Source organism: Acartia tonsa, chromosome 2, assembly GCF_053477335.1.
Source record: "Acartia tonsa isolate MP-2025a chromosome 2, ASM5347733v1, whole genome shotgun sequence".
Lineage (NCBI taxonomy): Eukaryota > Metazoa > Arthropoda > Copepoda > Calanoida > Acartiidae > Acartia > Acartia tonsa.
Window position 1 is genome coordinate 14,785,469 of NC_137261.1, and position 18,639 is coordinate 14,804,107.

Consider the following 18,639-nt stretch of genomic DNA (forward strand, 5'->3'; position numbering starts at 1 on the left):
ATATAATAGGATCGAAATATAAATGCACCTTTTTGAAAGGTAAAGTCTTTAACTTTGATTTAAGATATAAAGAAGAAAAGAAAAGGAAAGAAGTAAAAACGAAATAAAGAAAACAATGATAACAACATTCGTAATTAGAGAAGTACAATAAAACATGGTTGAACAAACAAACAAAGTGAATTATAGAGATGGTGTTCAGTTAATAGACAGTAAAAGTGAACTATAAATTAGCTTCCATACTTAAAAGAGAAAGAAGGAAGGAAAGGAAATAAAAGATAAGAATATTGCAAAACTTATTTATGAATAAATTTGTTGTCATTTGTTTAAATTGAGTTTTGAGTAACCTTACTGTCTCTCATGTCTACAGAGTTTCTACAATACAGAAATATAAACCTAACTTTTAACAAGCAATGTGGATCAACATGTAGCACATACATTGGTTCGAATCTAAGCCCGACACCGCTTCATAACTATAGACGTTAAAATGGTTCTTACTGATGCTATGTTAGGTGCGCGACATAAATATTATGAGTATTGGAAATGCCTTGGGCCATAAACATGTGCAAATCATTACCTTTTAAAAGAGGGTTATAAGTCCAAGGGGTTATATATTTATTTGGGTTATGCATAAGGACGGATAAGCTCTAACCATGAAGCCGGGACGTCTAAGCTTTTTATTCTGATGAGGGGTAAAATGAGAGGTTTCAATGGTTTGAGTGGGTAATCTAATGTATTTTCTTACCTTTACCCCCACCCTCGGACGTCTATGCCATTAAATACTTCGCTTTTATGAAAAACTAATTAAATAGCATCTTAAATTGTACTTTTATAAATTTGTGGGGGTAAAATAAGGAGTTTTACAGTAATAAACAACGTCAATGCCACGAAATTCTTTGCTTTCATGAAAAACTAATTAAATAGCATCTTAAAATGAACACAACATAACATAATATAATAGATGTAAGTCGTCTAGCTTCTAGACATGGGATATATTCATCATTTTCTCAGTCATCTCACTCATTAATTATTAATAATATTCAAAATGTATCAAAGTTGAAAATGTCAGTGTCGATGATGACGTCTCAAGGGGATATGTAATAATCAGACACCCACCCCTTGCAAAGTTTGTCGTTATGTAGAAACCACCTTTGTTCAAGCCTGTTTTCAGATAAATTTTTAATAAATGGATTTATAACCCCCATATTAAGATTTGTATTTCCTTCCCCACAAAAATAAATACGGATTTGAATTAATAAAGATGTTTATAGAATATAGCTTTGTTAGTTGGTCTAGCACCTACGGATTTGTAATTAATACAAAGATGTTTATAGAATATAGCTTTGTTAGTTGGTCTAGCACCTACGGATTTGTAATTAATACAAAGATGTTTATAGAATATAGCTTTGTTAGTTGGTCTAGCACCTACGGATTTGAATTAATAAAGATGTTTATAGAATATGGCTTTGTTAGTTGGTCTAGCACCTACGGATTTGAATTAATAAAGATGTTTATAGAAAATGGCTTTGTTAGTTGGTAGCACCTACGGATTTGTAATTAATACAAAGATGTTTATAGAATATAGCTTTGTTAGTTGGTCTAGCACCTACGGATTTGAATTAATAAAGATGTTTATAGAATATGGCTTTGTTAGTTGGTCTAGCACCTACGGATTTGAATTAATAAAGATGTTTTTAGAAAATGGCTTTGTTAGTTGGTCTAGCACCTACGGATTTGTAATTAATACAAAGATGTTTATAGAATATAGCTTTGTTAGTTGGTCTAGCACCTACGGATTTAAATTAATAAAGATGTTTATAGAATATGACTTTGTTAGTTGGGTAGCACCTACAGATTTGAATTAATAAAGATGTTTAAAGAATATGACTTTGTTAGTTGGTCTAGCACCTACGGATTTAAATTAATAAAGATGTTTATAGAATATGACTTTGTTAGTTGGTCTAGCACCTACGGATTTGAATTAATAAAGATGTTTATAGAATATGGCTTTGTTAGTTGGTCTAGCACCTACGGATTTGAATGTCTAATAATGTAAGTTTATAGAATATTATGGCTCCCAAGGGACGGGAATGAATATTCTGAAAAATTAATACGATAAAATAAAATACAATATATTTCCATTGATCCAAATACCGCTAGCGGCTACGTCCCTTAAGGCCTCTAGGGGCACTTGATGTAAGGAAGGATGGGCATTTTTGGGGGGTATTTCTCTTGAGAGGGTGGTGGTACCCTCCCTAAAAAAAATTATAAACCTTCTAAGGGCTTATGAGAAGCTACATTGTAAAGGAGAAACCATATTGGACACATAATGCTACTTTTATATTTTAATATATTCTTGTATTTATTTTTAAGTTTAACTGGCCCTGTCTTTAAAACTCTCATGGGACAACTCCTTCTAATGAATAAATTCACTAAAGTATAAACATACTGTCTGGAATCTTATGTTAGTTAGCTACCTACCAAGGATACAGTGCTAGGACAATGGTTAATAATAAATTCACTAAAGTATAAACAGACTGTCTGGAATCTTATGTTAGTTAGCTACCTACCAAGGATACAGTGCTAGGGCAATGGTTAATAATAAATTCACTAAAGTATAAACATACTGTCTGGAATCTTATGTTAGTTAGCTACCTACCAAGGATACAAGGTTAATACAATGGTTAATAATAAATTCACTAAAGTATAAACATACTGTCTGGAATCTTATGTTAGTTAGCTACCTACCAAGGATACAATGTTAATACAATGGTTAATAATAAATTCACTAAAGTATAAACATACTGTCTGGAATCTTATGTTAGTTAGCTACCTACCAAGGATACAGTGCTAAGACAATGGATAATAATAAATTCACTAAAGTATAAACAGACTGTCTGGAATCTTATGTTATTAGCTACCTACCAAGGATACAAGGTTAATACAATGGTTAATAATAAATTCACTAAAGTATAAACATACTGTCTGGAATCTTATGTTAGTTAGCTACCTACCAAGGATACAGTGTTAAGACAATGGATAATAATAAATTCACTAAAGTATAAACAGACTGTCTGGAATCTTATGTTATTAGCTAACTACCAAGGATACAAGGTTATGACAATGGATAATAATAAATTCACTAAAGTATAAACAGACTGTCTGGAATCTTATGTTAGTTAGCTACCTACCAAGGATACAGTGCTAAGACAATGGATAATAATAAATTCACTAAAGTATAAACAGACTGTCAGGAATCTTATGTTATTAGCTACCTACCAAGGATACAAGGTTAATACAATGGTTAATAATAAATTCACTAAAGTATAAACATACTGTCTGGAATCTTATGTTAGTTAGCTACCTACCAAGGATACAATGTTAATACAATGGTTAATAATAAATTCACTAAAGTATAAACAGACTGTCTGGAATCTTATGTTAGTTAGCTACCTACCAAGGATACAGTGCTAAGACAATGGATAATAATAAATTCACTAAAGTATAAACAGATTGTCTGGAATCTTATGTTATTAGCTAACTACCAAGGATACAGTGCTAGGATAATGGATAATAATAAATTCACTAAAGTATAAACATACTGTCTGGAATCTTATGTTAGTTAGCTACCTACCAAGGATACAGTGCTAAGACAATGGATAATAATAAATTCACTAAAGTATAAACAGACTGTCTGGAATCTTATGTTATTAGCTACCTACCAAGGATACAAGGTTAATACAATGGTTAATAATAAATTCACTAAAGTATAAACATACTGTCTGGAATCTTATGTTAGTTAGCTACCTACCAAGGATACGATGTTAATACAATGGTTAATAATAAATTCACTAAAGTATAAACAGACTGTCTGGAATCTTATGTTAGTTAGCTACCTACCAAGGATACAATGTTAATACAATGGTTGATAATAAATTCACTAAAGTATAAACATACTGTCTGGAATCTTATGTTAGTTAGCTACCTACCAAGGATACAGTGCTAGGACAATGGTTAATAATAAATTCACTAAAGTATAAACATACTGTCTGGAATCTTATGTTGGTTAGCTACCTACCAAGGATACAATGTTAATACAATGGTTAATAATAAATTCACTAAAGTATAAACAGACTGTCTGGAATCTTATGTTAGTTAGCTACCTACCAAGGATGCAATGTTAATACAATGGTTAATAATAAATTCACTAAAGTATAAACATACTGTCTAGAATCTTATGTTAGTTAGCTACCTACCAAGGATACAGTGCTAGGGTAATGGTTAATAATAAATTCATTAAAGTATAAACATACTGTCTGGAATCTTATGTTAGTTAGCTACCTACCAAGGATACAGTGCTAAGACAATGGATAATAATAAGTTCACTAAAGTATAAACAGACTGTCTGGAATCTTATGTTATTAGCTACCTACCAAGGATACAAGGGTAATACAATGGTTAATAATAAATTCACTAAAGTATAAACATACTGTCTGGAATCTTATGTTAGTTAGCTACCTACCAAGGATACAATGTTAATACAATGGTTAATAATAAATTCACTAAAGTATAAACATACTGTCTGGAATCTTATGTTAGTTAGCTACCTACCAAGGATACAATGTTAATACAATGGTTAATAATAAATTCACTAAAGTATAAACAGACTGTCTGGAATCTTATGTTATTAGCTACCTACCAAGGATACAAGGTCAATACAATGGTTAATAATAAATTCACTAAAGTATAAACATACTGTCTGGAATCTTATGTTAGTTAGCTACCTACCAAGGATACAATGTTAATACAATGGTTAATAATAAATTCACTAAAGTATAAACATACTGTCTAGAATCTTATGTTAGTTAGCTACCTACCAAGGATACAGTGCTATGGCAATGGGTAATAATATATTCACTAAAGTATAAACATACTGTCTGGAATCTTATGTTAGTTTGCTACCTACCAAGGATACAATGTTAATACAATGGTTAATAATAAATTCACTAAAGTATAAACATACTGTCTAGAATCTTATGTTAGTTAGCTACTTACCAAGGATACAGTGCTATGGCAATGGATAATAATAAATTCACTAAAGTATAAACAGACTGTCTGGAATCTTATGTTAGTTAGCTACCTACCAAGGATACAGTGCTAGGACAATGGTTAATAATAAATTCACTAAAGTATAAACATACTGTCTGGAATCTTATGTTAGTTAGCTACCTACCAAGGATACAATGTTAATACAATGGGTAATAATAAATTCACTAAAGTATAAACATACTGTCTGGAATCTTATGTTAGTTAGCTACCTACTAAGGATACAGTGCTAGGGCAATGGTTAATAATAAATTCACTAAAGTATAAACATACTGTCTGGAATCTTATGTTAGTTAGCTACCTACCAAGGATACAGTGCTAGGACAATGGTTAATAATAAATTCACTAAAGTATAAACATACTGTCTGGAATCTTATGTTAGTTAGCTACCTACCAAGGATACAGTGCTAGGGCAATGGTTAATAATAAATTCACTAAAGTATAAACATACTGTCTGGAATCTTATGTTAGTTAGCTACCTACCAAGGATACAGTGCTATGGCAATGGGTAATGATAAATTCACTAAAGTATAAACATACTGTCTGGAATCTTATGTTAGTTAGCTACCTACCAACGATACAATGTTAATACAATGGTTAATAATAAATTCACTAAAGTATAAACATACTGTCTGGAATCTTATGTTATTAGCTACCTACCAAGGATACAAGGTTAATACAATGGTTAATAATAAATTCACTAAAGTATAAACATACTGTCTGGAATCTTATGTTAGTTAGCTACCTACCAAGGATACAGTGCTATGGCAATGGGTAATAATAAATTCACTAAAGTATAAACATACTGTCTGGAATCTTATGTTAGTTAGCTACCTACCAAGGATACAGTGCTAAGACAATGGTTAATAATAAATTCACTAAAGTATAAACAGACTGTCTGGAATCTTATGTTAGTTAGCTACCTACCAAGGATACAGTGCTAGGGCAATGGTTAATAATAAATTCACTAAAGTATAAACATACTGTCTGGAATCTTATGTTAGTTAGCTACCTACCAAGGATACAGTGCTAGGGCAATGGGTAATAATATATTCACTAAAGTATAAATATAATTTATCCTTATAATAAAGTAACAGACTGTCTGGAATCTTATGTTAGTTAGCTACCTACCAAGGATGCAATGTTAATACAATGGTTAATAATAAATTCACTAAAGTATAAACATACTGTCTAGAATCTTATGTTAGTTAGCTACCTACCAAGGATACAGTGCTAGGGCAATGGTTAATAATAAATTCATTAAAGTATAAACATACTGTCTGGAATCTTATGTTAGTTAGCTACCTACCAAGGATACAGTGCTAAGACAATGGATAATAATAAGTTCACTAAAGTATAAACAGACTGTCTGGAATCTTATGTTATTAGCTACCTACCAAGGATACAAGGGTAATACAATGGTTAATAATAAATTCACTAAAGTATAAACATACTGTCTGGAATCTTATGTTAGTTAGCTACCTACCAAGGATACAATGTTAATACAATGGTTAATAATAAATTCACTAAAGTATAAACATACTGTCTGGAATCTTATGTTAGTTAGCTACCTACCAAGGATACAATGTTAATACAATGGTTAATAATAAATTCACTAAAGTATAAACAGACTGTCTGGAATCTTATGTTATTAGCTACCTACCAAGGATACAAGGTTAATACAATGGTTAATAATAAATTCACTAAAGTATAAACATACTGTCTGGAATCTTATGTTAGTTAGCTACCTACCAAGGATACAATGTTAATACAATGGTTAATAATAAATTCACTAAAGTATAAACATACTGTCTAGAATCTTATGTTAGTTAGCTACCTACCAAGGATACAGTGCTATGGCAATGGGTAATAATATATTCACTAAAGTATAAACATACTGTCTGGAATCTTATGTTAGTTAGCTACCTACCAAGGATACAATGTTAATACAATGGTTAAAGGGCGAATATAGGTTTAATATAATATGGGCTCAAAAAAACCGTGCAATTCCATAGATTATAAGTAACTTTAAGATATTGACATATCCAAATGTATAAGTCTGTTATAGCTTAAAACCTGAACATTCTCAGGATAAATTTATGTAATAAGTGTGGTTCCCTAAGAACTCCAAACACCCTAGCATCACACAAGGCTTCGGTTTAAGGTTGAATTAAAAAGCTTTCGTTAAATGATAGTCGTAATAAAAGTGGAAACCAGTTATCAATCTATTTTTTTGTATTGTGGATTGTTTCTTCCTTGACAATATTCCCCAACAAAGTGTAAAGTATATGAATTTTATTTAAAAAAAAAAACCTTTACAGGAGAAATTTTATTTCATGTAAGTATGAAAATTATATGGCAATTGTTATAATTAATTTAAAGAGGACAAAAATAATAGGTGAATAGTGTTTTTTTTCTTATATTTTTTTCTGGAGAAAATCTGGCGATCGGTGCGTTTGTGTGTGTGTGTTGAAAAATGCGTACTAGGGTAATTATATCATCAAGAATTAATCATTGATCTTTATACAGAAAAAAAACTTTAAAACGTATTATTTACCCTAGTAATTACTCCGGACGCAAATTGACGCAAATTATTTTATGCTTTTTAAAAAATCAATAAAATAGTATATAATATAAAAAAAATAAACACTTTAATTATCAATTAAGATGCATGCCAATGTAATAATCAATTAAACTTAAGAAAACTAGTCAAAAAAAGTCTTGTAAAGGGGTAAAATAAACGATTTTGTTGACTTTCTCATTTATCATATGTTGAAGTAAAAGCAAAAATTGCAAAATCTACTTAAGGATTTTTTTGATTTTTTAAATTTAACATAGATATTTTAAAAGTATGTAATGGCACCTTTCATATAAGCTCATATCATATTGAAACTATATTCGCCCTTTAATAATAAATTCACTAAAGTATAAACATACTGTCTAGAATCTTATGTTAGTTAGCTACTTACCAAGGATACAGTGCTATGGCAATGGATAATAATAAATTCACTAAAGTATAAACAGACTGTCTGGAATCTTATGTTAGTTAGCTACCTACCAAGGATACAGTGCTAGGACAATGGTTAATAATAAATTCACTAAAGTATAAACATACTGTCTGGAATCTTATGTTAGTTAGCTACCTACCAAGGATACAATGTTAATACAATGGGTAATAATAAATTCACTAAAGTATAAACATACTGTCTGGAATCTTATGTTAGTTAGCTACCTACCAAGGATACAGTGCTAGGGCAATGGTTAATAATAAATTCACTAAAGTATAAACATACTGTCTGGAATCTTATGTTAGTTAGCTACCTACCAAGGATACAGTGCTAGGACAATGGTTAATAATAAATTCACTAAAGTATAAACATACTGTCTGGAATCTTATGTTAGTTAGCTACCTACCAAGGATACAGTGCTAGGGCAATGGTTAATAATAAATTCACTAAAGTATAAACATACTGTCTGGAATCTTATGTTAGTTAGCTACCTACCAAGGATACAGTGCTATGGCAATGGGTAATGATAAATTCACTAAAGTATAAACATACTGTCTGGAATCTTATGTTAGTTAGCTACCTACCAACGATACAATGTTAATACAATGGTTAATAATAAATTCACTAAAGTATAAACATACTGTCTGGAATCTTATGTTATTAGCTACCTACCAAGGATACAAGGTTAATACAATGGTTAATAATAAATTCACTAAAGTATAAACATACTGTCTGGAATCTTATGTTAGTTAGCTACCTACCAAGGATACAGTGCTATGGCAATGGGTAATAATAAATTCACTAAAGTATAAACATACTGTCTGGAATCTTATGTTAGTTAGCTACCTACCAAGGATACAGTGCTAAGACAATGGTTAATAATAAATTCACTAAAGTATAAACAGACTGTCTGGAATCTTATGTTAGTTAGCTACCTACCAAGGATACAGTGCTAGGGCAATGGTTAATAATAAATTCACTAAAGTATAAACATACTGTCTGGAATCTTATGTTAGTTAGCTACCTACCAAGGATACAGTGCTAGGGCAATGGGTAATAATATATTCACTAAAGTATAAATATAATTTATCCTTATAATAAAGTAACAGGATGTTTGTGTGTCTGACGTAACGAAGGATCTCCCTAACCTCTCAACCAATATGCTTCTCCTTCATAGGGTAGTGTCTCATAGGCCTGAAAAGGTTTATAACTATTTTAGGGGAGGTATTGTGGTATGCGGCAGCTCTGGACCATGCAGAAACCAAGACATTATAGTGATGCTACGCACCTAGTTAAATCCTGTTATTCTACAATTATGAAGCCACCTGAAAAGATGTCAGATAACGGTACTGATTTTATCTCTCAGTTGTCCTGCAAATGGAGGGAGGGGTGTTACCCCTCCCTCTCCCATCTTAAGCACCGGAACCTTCCCCTTCAACCACCAAGTTATCAGCACCACCTCAACCCTGAGGATAAAGGATCTAAACCTGCCCCCACACAGACTGTTGTTGTCACAAGTAATCATCAAACCTTCCCTCTTTAGTACCCAGACCTACCACTCAACCCCTCTATGCTTATCTACCTATTGTGCTGCTCCATGGGCTATCCTGCCTGCCCCAGACAGGGATAGCCATCTACCTAACCATTGCAATTATCTATGTTTTACTGTATGATTTATCTTTAACCATCTTTATTCCTAATCCATATGTATTTATATTATGGTTAACTGTATTCTTAATCCCCCCCACCCTTTCCAGGGATGGGGAATCATGATTGCCCAAACTGACTATTGTATATGTATTATAATGCTTTTATGTTATGATCATTTATTCCTATCCATGTAGTTATTGTTTGTTGTATATAGCTTTAGTATCCTTTACACCTTCAATAAAGTGACAACTGAAATAGATGTTGATTCTTGTCTAGTGAATGCTAGAGAAGCGTAGCCTCTCTATAGTAAGGTGTCCACGTCTGTTCACACTGCCGTAGTCTTTATTCGAACTCTGGTGTCTGCCATTTACCCTAGGCAGATACCACAACTTTGGTGACAGCTGTGTGAGATTACGGCGAACCACAAGTGTAGAGCAGACGCGCATCTGAGGCTAAGGTACTCCCAGCAGTGAATCTGGCAAAACTGACGCAAGCAACCTGAATTACCCACCCTGGACAGCAAAGTTTAACTCTGCATCCGGCAGTTGTGGAAGCGAGACAGCGAAATTTGATGAATAACCGCGAGCAGCGCTGATATCTAACGGAGAATTGAGCGCCAAAAGGGCTGAAACAGGCCTGCGGACCGGCTGAAACAAGCCAAATAAGTGTAAACGGCTGAAAATAGGCCAATTTTACTGCAAGAGATAGCAGGATCCGAACCAGTGGCGCTAGCAGGACGGGACATTCCCTGCCGCCATCAGCTGGATTTGGATAAGCGGCGCTAGCAGGACGGGACATTCCCTGCCGCCGATAGGCTGAAACACGCCACATAGCTGCAAGCGGCGCTAGCAGGACGGGACATTCCCTGCCGCCGATAGGCTGAAACATGCCACATAGCTGCAAGCTGCGAGCTAACATACGAGTGTAGTGCACCAGAACAGAGAAAAACTACGTCAACCCCGAGTATCCTGAGAGGCTACAACGCAGCCACCCATCTAGAAAACAGATATTATATCACATTTTCAGGGATTACCACCCTAGTGTGATGGCCAAACAATAGATTTATGAGCAAAGCTTGGCAAACAAATTGTTGTGTTGTGATAAATCTAAGAATAGAACAGGCTTGGATTATTGTGTATTGTGATAACAGCTAAAAATAGAACAGAGTTGGTAAACAAATCTGTTATGCAATTGTGATAAGGACAGAAATAGAAGCTAGATGTAACATAATAAAGACCCTGATATACAATCAAAACAATCTCAAGCCCACAGCACAACAACAACAATACACCCCTTATTCCAAGGGAAGGGGAGGGGCCCCTCTCCATTGAAGGCAAATACAATCAGGGTGATATAATAGATAAACCTAGGATTAAGAAGAAAAGGCCCTATTACACCAGCACACAGTTACCCCCCCTCCCTCACAGGGGGAACGGACGGAGTTACCCCCGTCCCCTCACGCGCTTCCCCCTTCCTACCCACACTAGACTAAGTCCGTCTGTAGTGTGGGGCTAGCGATTGGACACACAGAGCGCCATTCACGGATAGCGCAACAGAGTGCGGAAAATATCATAATTCCAACGGACGAAGCGGACCAATGAGAGAGCGAGTTGAGGGGTGAGAGCGCGTTTTCCCCGTGTGCGCGGATTTGACGGCGCGGACGCGCGTTACAAGGACAGGAGATTCCACGCACACACACACACACACACACCCACACAGGAGAGGGGCCATTCTATAGCATACATCAGAGATATTTTTTTAGGAGAAAAACTTGCAAGCTCCTCCCTCCCTGTCTACAGTGTGATAAGGAAAACTAAACCAGTTCCTTAAACCCGCTCAGACCCTCAACATCTTCCTAGCCTGCCAACCCTACTTCAAAGCTGAATGGTTAGTGAAACAAATATATGTATATATAAATACCCAAGTGATAAATAAGGTTGTTTTTTTGTATCATGGGTACAAGTAAGTGAATACTAACCTCACCAAACAACACTGGAAACTGATATGATAACTGAACGAAAGTACGCCCACCCTGTGGACATAGCCTGACTTGCTGCCCCACACTGGGCAGTGGTGGTGTGTACCTGGACCATCGACCTTCATAGTTGTGAACTATATACAGAGGAAGCGTGATTTTTTTGAAGCAAGGAGGAAAAGCTATCTAGCTCTGGGGATATTCCTATACACGTATATATATATATATGGGCGTGTAGCCATGTATATATATAGATAACCTACCTATCCATATATCCACTAGCGGATACGCTCCTAGAGACATCTGTGATACCTAACATATTCCCTGTTACCTTTAAGCTAAGATCCGCTGGTTGCCACAGAAATCAAGAGCTATACTGGAAAGGAGAACAACTCAGGCTCAACAGTTAAACAAGACGCTGGCACCAACAGACCAACCCCCTACTACTTATCATGGGGGCGCGCCAGCCACAGAAACTCTTGAGCCAGGAGGACCGAGCCTACGGCTACGTGGACTACCACCCTAATTACACAGCTATAGTATTTATACTAGGGGTGAGCCGGCTCGAACCTCCTTGCGGTGCGGCTACTCTACTCTGCTCCTATATCTACAAGATACTGCTTCTGTTATTACTTTGGCCTACTGTGTCGAGTACAGTGAACATCAAACACATGCCAGGTCACAGACCCCTGGTCCCTGAGATGCCCTTGTCTGGAAGGGTGACTGAATGTCCGCTGCACAGCTCCTGTTCAGTTGGTGCTCAACGTACGAGAAATAGCAATACTGGACTGGGGGTTGCTGAACCTGTAGGTGTCCTCCTGGGGGTGTTGAACGATGCAACTGAGCCTAATGAGAAGGTGACAAGCTTCAGAGACTTAGTGGCCAGCCCCAAGATGGACACTACTACCAGAACTGAGATTTCAAAGGGGCCCAGCCCTAGGGCCAGTACCACCTGTTTCTGGGGTGGAAAGGTCCTCCCTGGCACTGGCCTCACCAATCTGGAGGATGGGGAGCTGTCCCAGGGGAATAGGCTCCTCACCCAGATGCCCGACGCCTACCTGGGGGTGGGGGAGCCGCCACCCAAGCCTCCCTGGGAGCCCCCAGGCATGGAACGACTGGGGACCGGCCTAAGGATGGGGACTGGTGACCTGCTGCAGTGGAAGACTTTACCCAGCACGGAGAGAGCAGGGTTGACCAGCAGCAGTGAGGCTGTTCCCCCACATTCCAAGACCAGATGCCGCTACTCTGTTGAACCACTGCACATGTCCCAGCCAAGTTCCCCCATGCTGCTGAAGATGGAGGCCCACCAGGATGCAGAGCTCCAACTAGGAAAGTCAATAAGAAGGCCACCCCTTGCCAAAACCAGAACCACCGCAGGGGCTCCCCACCAGCCGCTGACGGAGCCTGGCAGGGACGCAATACTAGCTGGCAACTCTGGCCCAACTCAGGTGGCTACCAACAGTCTGCTGACAGTCCGGAATACAGTTCAGGCTACCATCAGTATGGCATCTTCTGGGCCTTGCTGGTCCACCTGTGGGTACCTGTCCACACACTGGCCACAGGTACCCCCCAGAGATCATAGCCCCCTTTCCGACTGGCACCATCAACAGCCTTTGCTACCAACCACCTGGCATACCCAGAGGCAGGATCCCTCATGTGGAGAAGCACCTGCAGAAGCTAAGGCCGAGGCTGGCCTCGCCACCCAGGGGAGGAGAGCCGCTGTTGGATGGAAGGAACCTGTGTGTATGGGGAGGAGGCTGAATGTAACCAAGGAGCCACCACAAGCAGCCCAGCACCGCCTGACCCCTAGTAGGGGAGACCCTGTTTGTCAGCTGGTGCCCCAACTGGAGGAGGAGAGACCTGGCAGGTTGATACACCCTGGGGAAGCCGGCCTGATGGGACCCAGCTGGACGAAGGGGCGCTGCCGCTTCAACGGCCACACAGCCGCCAAGTGTAGAACCGGTTGGGACCGGGCAACGAAGAAACACCAGGCCGCCCAACAACCTGCATGCAACCAGTCTGCCACCCAGGTCCACCTGGAGGGAGATGCCCAGCCGTCACCCCAACTAGCTGCCGCCGCTGGGGCCGCGGCTACCCAGGAGTCTGTGTCTCAGATTGGGACCATGGTGGCCAGGATCAACGTGCTGGGAGGAGCGGCTGAACCCAACCGGGTTGGCCTGGACCTCAGCCGCAACCACAGGGGACCGGTGTCCGTAACCCCTGTCACCCCCAGCAAGAGCCGAGGGGCGCTACCCAGCGCCACCGGGACGGTGTACGGGGAGGCCCTGGCGGCCGCCGAGTGGGAGAGGCAAGAGGCGCTAGCCAGCGAGTCTGAGTCGATGTATGGGACGCCAACCGGCGTCGCCACCTGGAAGGAACGAGAGGTGCTTCCCTGCACCACCAAGCTGATGTCTGGGGCGACAACCGTCGCCGCCACCTGTGAAGACTGGGGGGTGCTATCCAGCGCCCCACGCTGGTGCCTGGGGCGACAACCGTCGCCGCCACCGAGAGACCTGGACCTCTGTGAAGACTGGGGGGTGCTATCCAGCGCCCCCACACTGGTGCCTGGGGCGACAACCGTCGCCGCCACCGAGATACCTGGACCCCGGAATGAGCCCGCAGCCCCAGAGGAAGGGGTGACACCCGTCACCCCCAGCCAGCCAGAGCCCCCAGCCAGCAGGGAGAGTCCAGCTGTCCCTCACCTTCAACTGCATCCAGCTGTCTACCTCCCTCAACCAAGCCAGGGTAATTGTATTGCACTGGTGTACCAGGAAGTTTGGGCTGGGCCAAACTTGCCTGCGCCCCCTGCATCTGCCCCAGGAGCCAGGGTATCAGCCATTACCAGCCAAACTGAAGAAGCTTTGACCGCTGCCTGGGGAGTAACACAACTAGATGCGCCAAGTGCCGAGCCTAACCATAGAAGTAGAGGATCCCCAACAATTATGTCTACCCAAGATGGAGACAATGTGCCTGGACCCCTTCAGGCTAGGGGAGGAAATCCGGAGCCTTGTGCCTCCAGTCCACTAGCAGCAGTGTCCGTGGATGGGCCTGTCTCCCAGCCAACTAGAGCGGAGCCACCCTTGCAGATCCAAGACAGCCTCCGGCATAAAGGGTGGACTGTTACCTTTCCCTACCCCGCAGGTCGGATTGCCATGCACCACCCTGCCAATGTCCGGAATGAGCCTGAAGGAGGCAACGCTCCTACAGTATGCCAACCACCACCTGCCCGCGTTGACAGAGACCCTGGAAGCCGAATGAACCTGACCAGCCCCGAGGGCGAAGAAACTGCGCCTGCATCCAGTAGCCAGCCTGCCAGCAGCAAGGTGACCAACACGATGGAGACCACCAGCCCAGTGGAGAAACCTGCAGAGGTGTACACCAGGCGGCTGTTGGTCCAAGCCCCCTCATGTGCTGTGCCACCCCTGGAGGTTGCCAGGGTGGCCTCAGAGGTACACATCCAACGGCCAGAAGATCCAACAGGACCAGCTACTCCAGCAGATATAGCCGATTCCGTTAGACCTGGGGAGGGCTGGAGTCCACCACCGTCCAGCAACTGGTATCCTGGCGGACCCATTCCACAAGGACAACAAACTGAAGGCCGCAACCACTGTCGGAAGTCTGGCGGTGCAGACAACCCCTCCAGCCTTCCGAGGGGAGAGTTGTGGTATGCGGCAGCTCTGGACCATGCAGAAACCAAGACATTATAGTGATGCTACGCACCTAGTTAAATCCTGTTATTCTACAATTATGAAGCCACCTGAAAAGATGTCAGATAACGGTACTGATTTTATCTCTCAGTTGTCCTGCAAATGGAGGGAGGGGTGTTACCCCTCCCTCTCCCATCTTAAGCACCGGAACCTTCCCCTTCAACCACCAAGTTATCAGCACCACCTCAACCCTGAGGATAAAGGATCTAAACCTGCCCCCACACAGACTGTTGTTGTCACAAGTAATCATCAAACCTTCCCTCTTTAGTACCCAGACCTACCACTCAACCCCTCTATGCTTATCTACCTATTGTGCTGCTCCATGGGCTATCCTGCCTGCCCCAGACAGGGATAGCCATCTACCTAACCATTGCAATTATCTATGTTTTACTGTATGATTTATCTTTAACCATCTTTATTCCTAATCCATATGTATTTATATTATGGTTAACTGTATTCTTAATCCCCCCCACCCTTTCCAGGGATGGGGAATCATGATTGCCCAAACTGACTATTGTATATGTATTATAATGCTTTTATGTTATGATCATTTATTCCTATCCATGTAGTTATTGTTTGTTGTATATAGCTTTAGTATCCTTTACACCTTCAATAAAGTGACAACTGAAATAGATGTTGATTCTTGTCTAGTGAATGCTAGAGAAGCGTAGCCTCTCTATAGTAAGGTGTCCACGTCTGTTCACACTGCCGTAGTCTTTATTCGAACTCTGGTGTCTGCCATTTACCCTAGGCAGATACCACAGTATCACCACCCTCCACAGAAAATTTTATCACTTTTACTTTTTAAATCTAAAAAAAATGGGTTATCGAATTCAACTCCCCTCTTTTCAAGTGCCCTTAGAAGCCTCTAGAGGCGTAGCCGCTAATATAAGTTAAAGGACAACGACAATTAATGTGTTTTGCCCTCCTTAAATACTTATGCAAAAAGAAGAGTTTATGCCTTAGAATTTTGGGGAAGATTAATCCAGCATTCATTACCTCTGACCTTTAAGATTCTAATCTATTGTTCACCATGATTAATGCGGAGAATAATGTACTTTTTTATCGGCTGCTTTATCAAAACGACTTTAAAATTTTCGAAAATACCTCCCATTAATGATCATATCATAGAGAGAGAGGGGACATTGGGTTGTTTATTACACTAGTCCCCAAATTTTATAATAATGTTTCATAATTTGTTGGCTTAACAACTTTGGGGACATGAGTGAATCATGTTCATTAGGTTGAGTGTTCAAACGCTTCAACCACTAATTGTAATCTATATAAGGGATTTATCATCATCAATTTATCGACCATTGTATTATCCCTTTGGATACCTGTGATCACATACTTTCATTTCCCCATTCATTTAATAAGCAGTAAATTTTCGTGTTCTTGTTTGCAACTGAATGGATGTTGCAATCCTTGTTTTTCTTTAATCTATAACTTTTTTTCTCCAGTGCTATTTTTGACCAGTTTTACGAGGTTTTTTACGACAGGTTGTATAAAGTGTAAAATCTATTTTGGCCATGATCAAAAGATTTTAATATTTTTATTATTCTTATTTTTATATTGTTCCATGTTAAAGTTTTATTTGTCTGATTTGAATTTTCAAGTATAAAAATGTCGCCTGTCTGTACCTCAAGATTTTATTTAAAAATTGGTAAATATTATATATGGGGGGAGTAATCTTAACGCATGTCCTGTCTTGTTGAAAAAAAAACAATATGCTTCTATGGATTAACTTTTTTCCACTATAGCTTCAAAACCTATTTATATTCGCTGGCTTAGAACCTTTCTCATACATACTGGAAAATCATATATAGCAACGTATTACAAACATTTTCTCACGAATATTAAAATGAAAATCCTGAAATTAATACCAGTTTTGTTAGCCAGGGCCATCGGCCTCCCAGGTCTGACAAAACTGGTCTTAATCTTTTAATTTTCATTTTAATATACGCGGAAATTTTCTATAATACGATGCGATAAATGAATAGTTCTTTGTCTTTTTTTTTATGTCAGACATGGCAATTTTTTCCTAAATTCTACATACTTAATGATTAAATTACGAATTAAAAGATGCATGTCATTATTTTGTCACCAATGACAACTTTTGCAATGCTATTTAGTCGACATAAATGGCTGGAGTAGCATACGGATTGATGGCCACTGGTTTTGCAATGGATTGTTGCATTGTCCGTGGAAATACTTAAAAACTACCCTTGTGTTTGATTCCAGGTATAAAGTAATATATTCATAGTGTTGCTCACAAACCTATAAACCGAGTAGTTACGATGCCTATGAAAATGAAAATATTATAAAACTGTGTTATTGTAAGCAATCTAAATTTAACCTGTAGAACCATTGTATATTAGAATCCTTCCCCAAAAGTATATATAGAAAGAATCATTTGTCTTAATTAATCGAAGATTCTCTACATATATAATACATTAATATTATGCATCCTGTATTTAATATATTTTCTATTTGATTTGCTAAATTTCGCTTTTATCGATGTTGTCATCCTTGTTTTATTTAGATAATTTATCTTATCTCTAATCCACTGTTGTGTTTCTTGCAGAGAGAGAGAGGGGGGACAATGGGCTGTTTATTTCACTAGTCCCCAAAGTATTATAATAAGTTTTCTTATTCATTGGCTTAACAACTTTGGATACTTTAAATGAATCTTGATTGGTTAGTTGTGTGTCCAAACGTTTAACCACTAATGGTAATCTACAGAAGGGGTAATTTTGTAACATTGGGGATGTACATCAATTTATCTGCCATTGTCTTATCCCTTTAGATCCCTGTGTTCCTTGAGTTTTGATCAAATTGTCAAATATGATTTATGAGTATCAAATTTAGTATTGTTCTAGCAACTAGATGTTCGACCATATCAGCCAAAAGCCAGGGATTTAAAGGGATAAGACATAGGCCGATTAATTCATGATGTAGATACCCAATGATCATACACAAATTACCCCTTCTATAGATAAAAATTAGTGGTTTAAACAGTCCATTGTCTCCTCTCCCTATGTAGCTAAAAGTTCAATATAAATAGCTATTCACCTTACTTACATTTTTAGGACTTGATTCTTCGCTTATTGTACGTTGTTGACCTTTAGTAAAGTTAGGTGCAAGCTTCTAGTCAAATGTGCTTATTAGGTCAAACTGCACTTAATTTTGTGTTTAA

The 18,639-nt window shown here is 38.8% G+C and overlaps 2 protein-coding genes across 4 annotated transcripts in view; one reads left to right on the top strand and one right to left on the bottom strand.

The window, feature by feature from the left end:
* Positions 1 to 18,639, bottom strand: part of LOC145305445 (uncharacterized) — a 344,737-nt gene that overhangs the window by 2,131 nt on the left and 323,967 nt on the right. The gene's annotated exons all lie outside the window — the stretch shown is intronic.
* Positions 11,330 to 16,073, top strand: LOC145305262 (uncharacterized). 3 transcript variants are annotated; one of them, XM_080146882.1, is made up of 2 exons: positions 11,330 to 11,667; positions 11,698 to 16,073. In XM_080146882.1, the coding sequence occupies exon 2, from the start codon at positions 12,189 to 12,191 to the stop codon at positions 15,441 to 15,443; it is 3,255 nt and encodes a 1,084-aa protein (XP_080003008.1). In that variant the 5' UTR covers positions 11,330 to 11,667; positions 11,698 to 12,188; the 3' UTR covers positions 15,444 to 16,073. The 3 variants fall into 3 exon arrangements, with proteins under 3 accessions (XP_080003008.1, XP_080002991.1, XP_080002999.1); XM_080146865.1 differs by having other exon boundaries at positions 11,330 to 11,648; positions 11,687 to 16,073; XM_080146873.1 differs by having other exon boundaries at positions 11,330 to 11,648.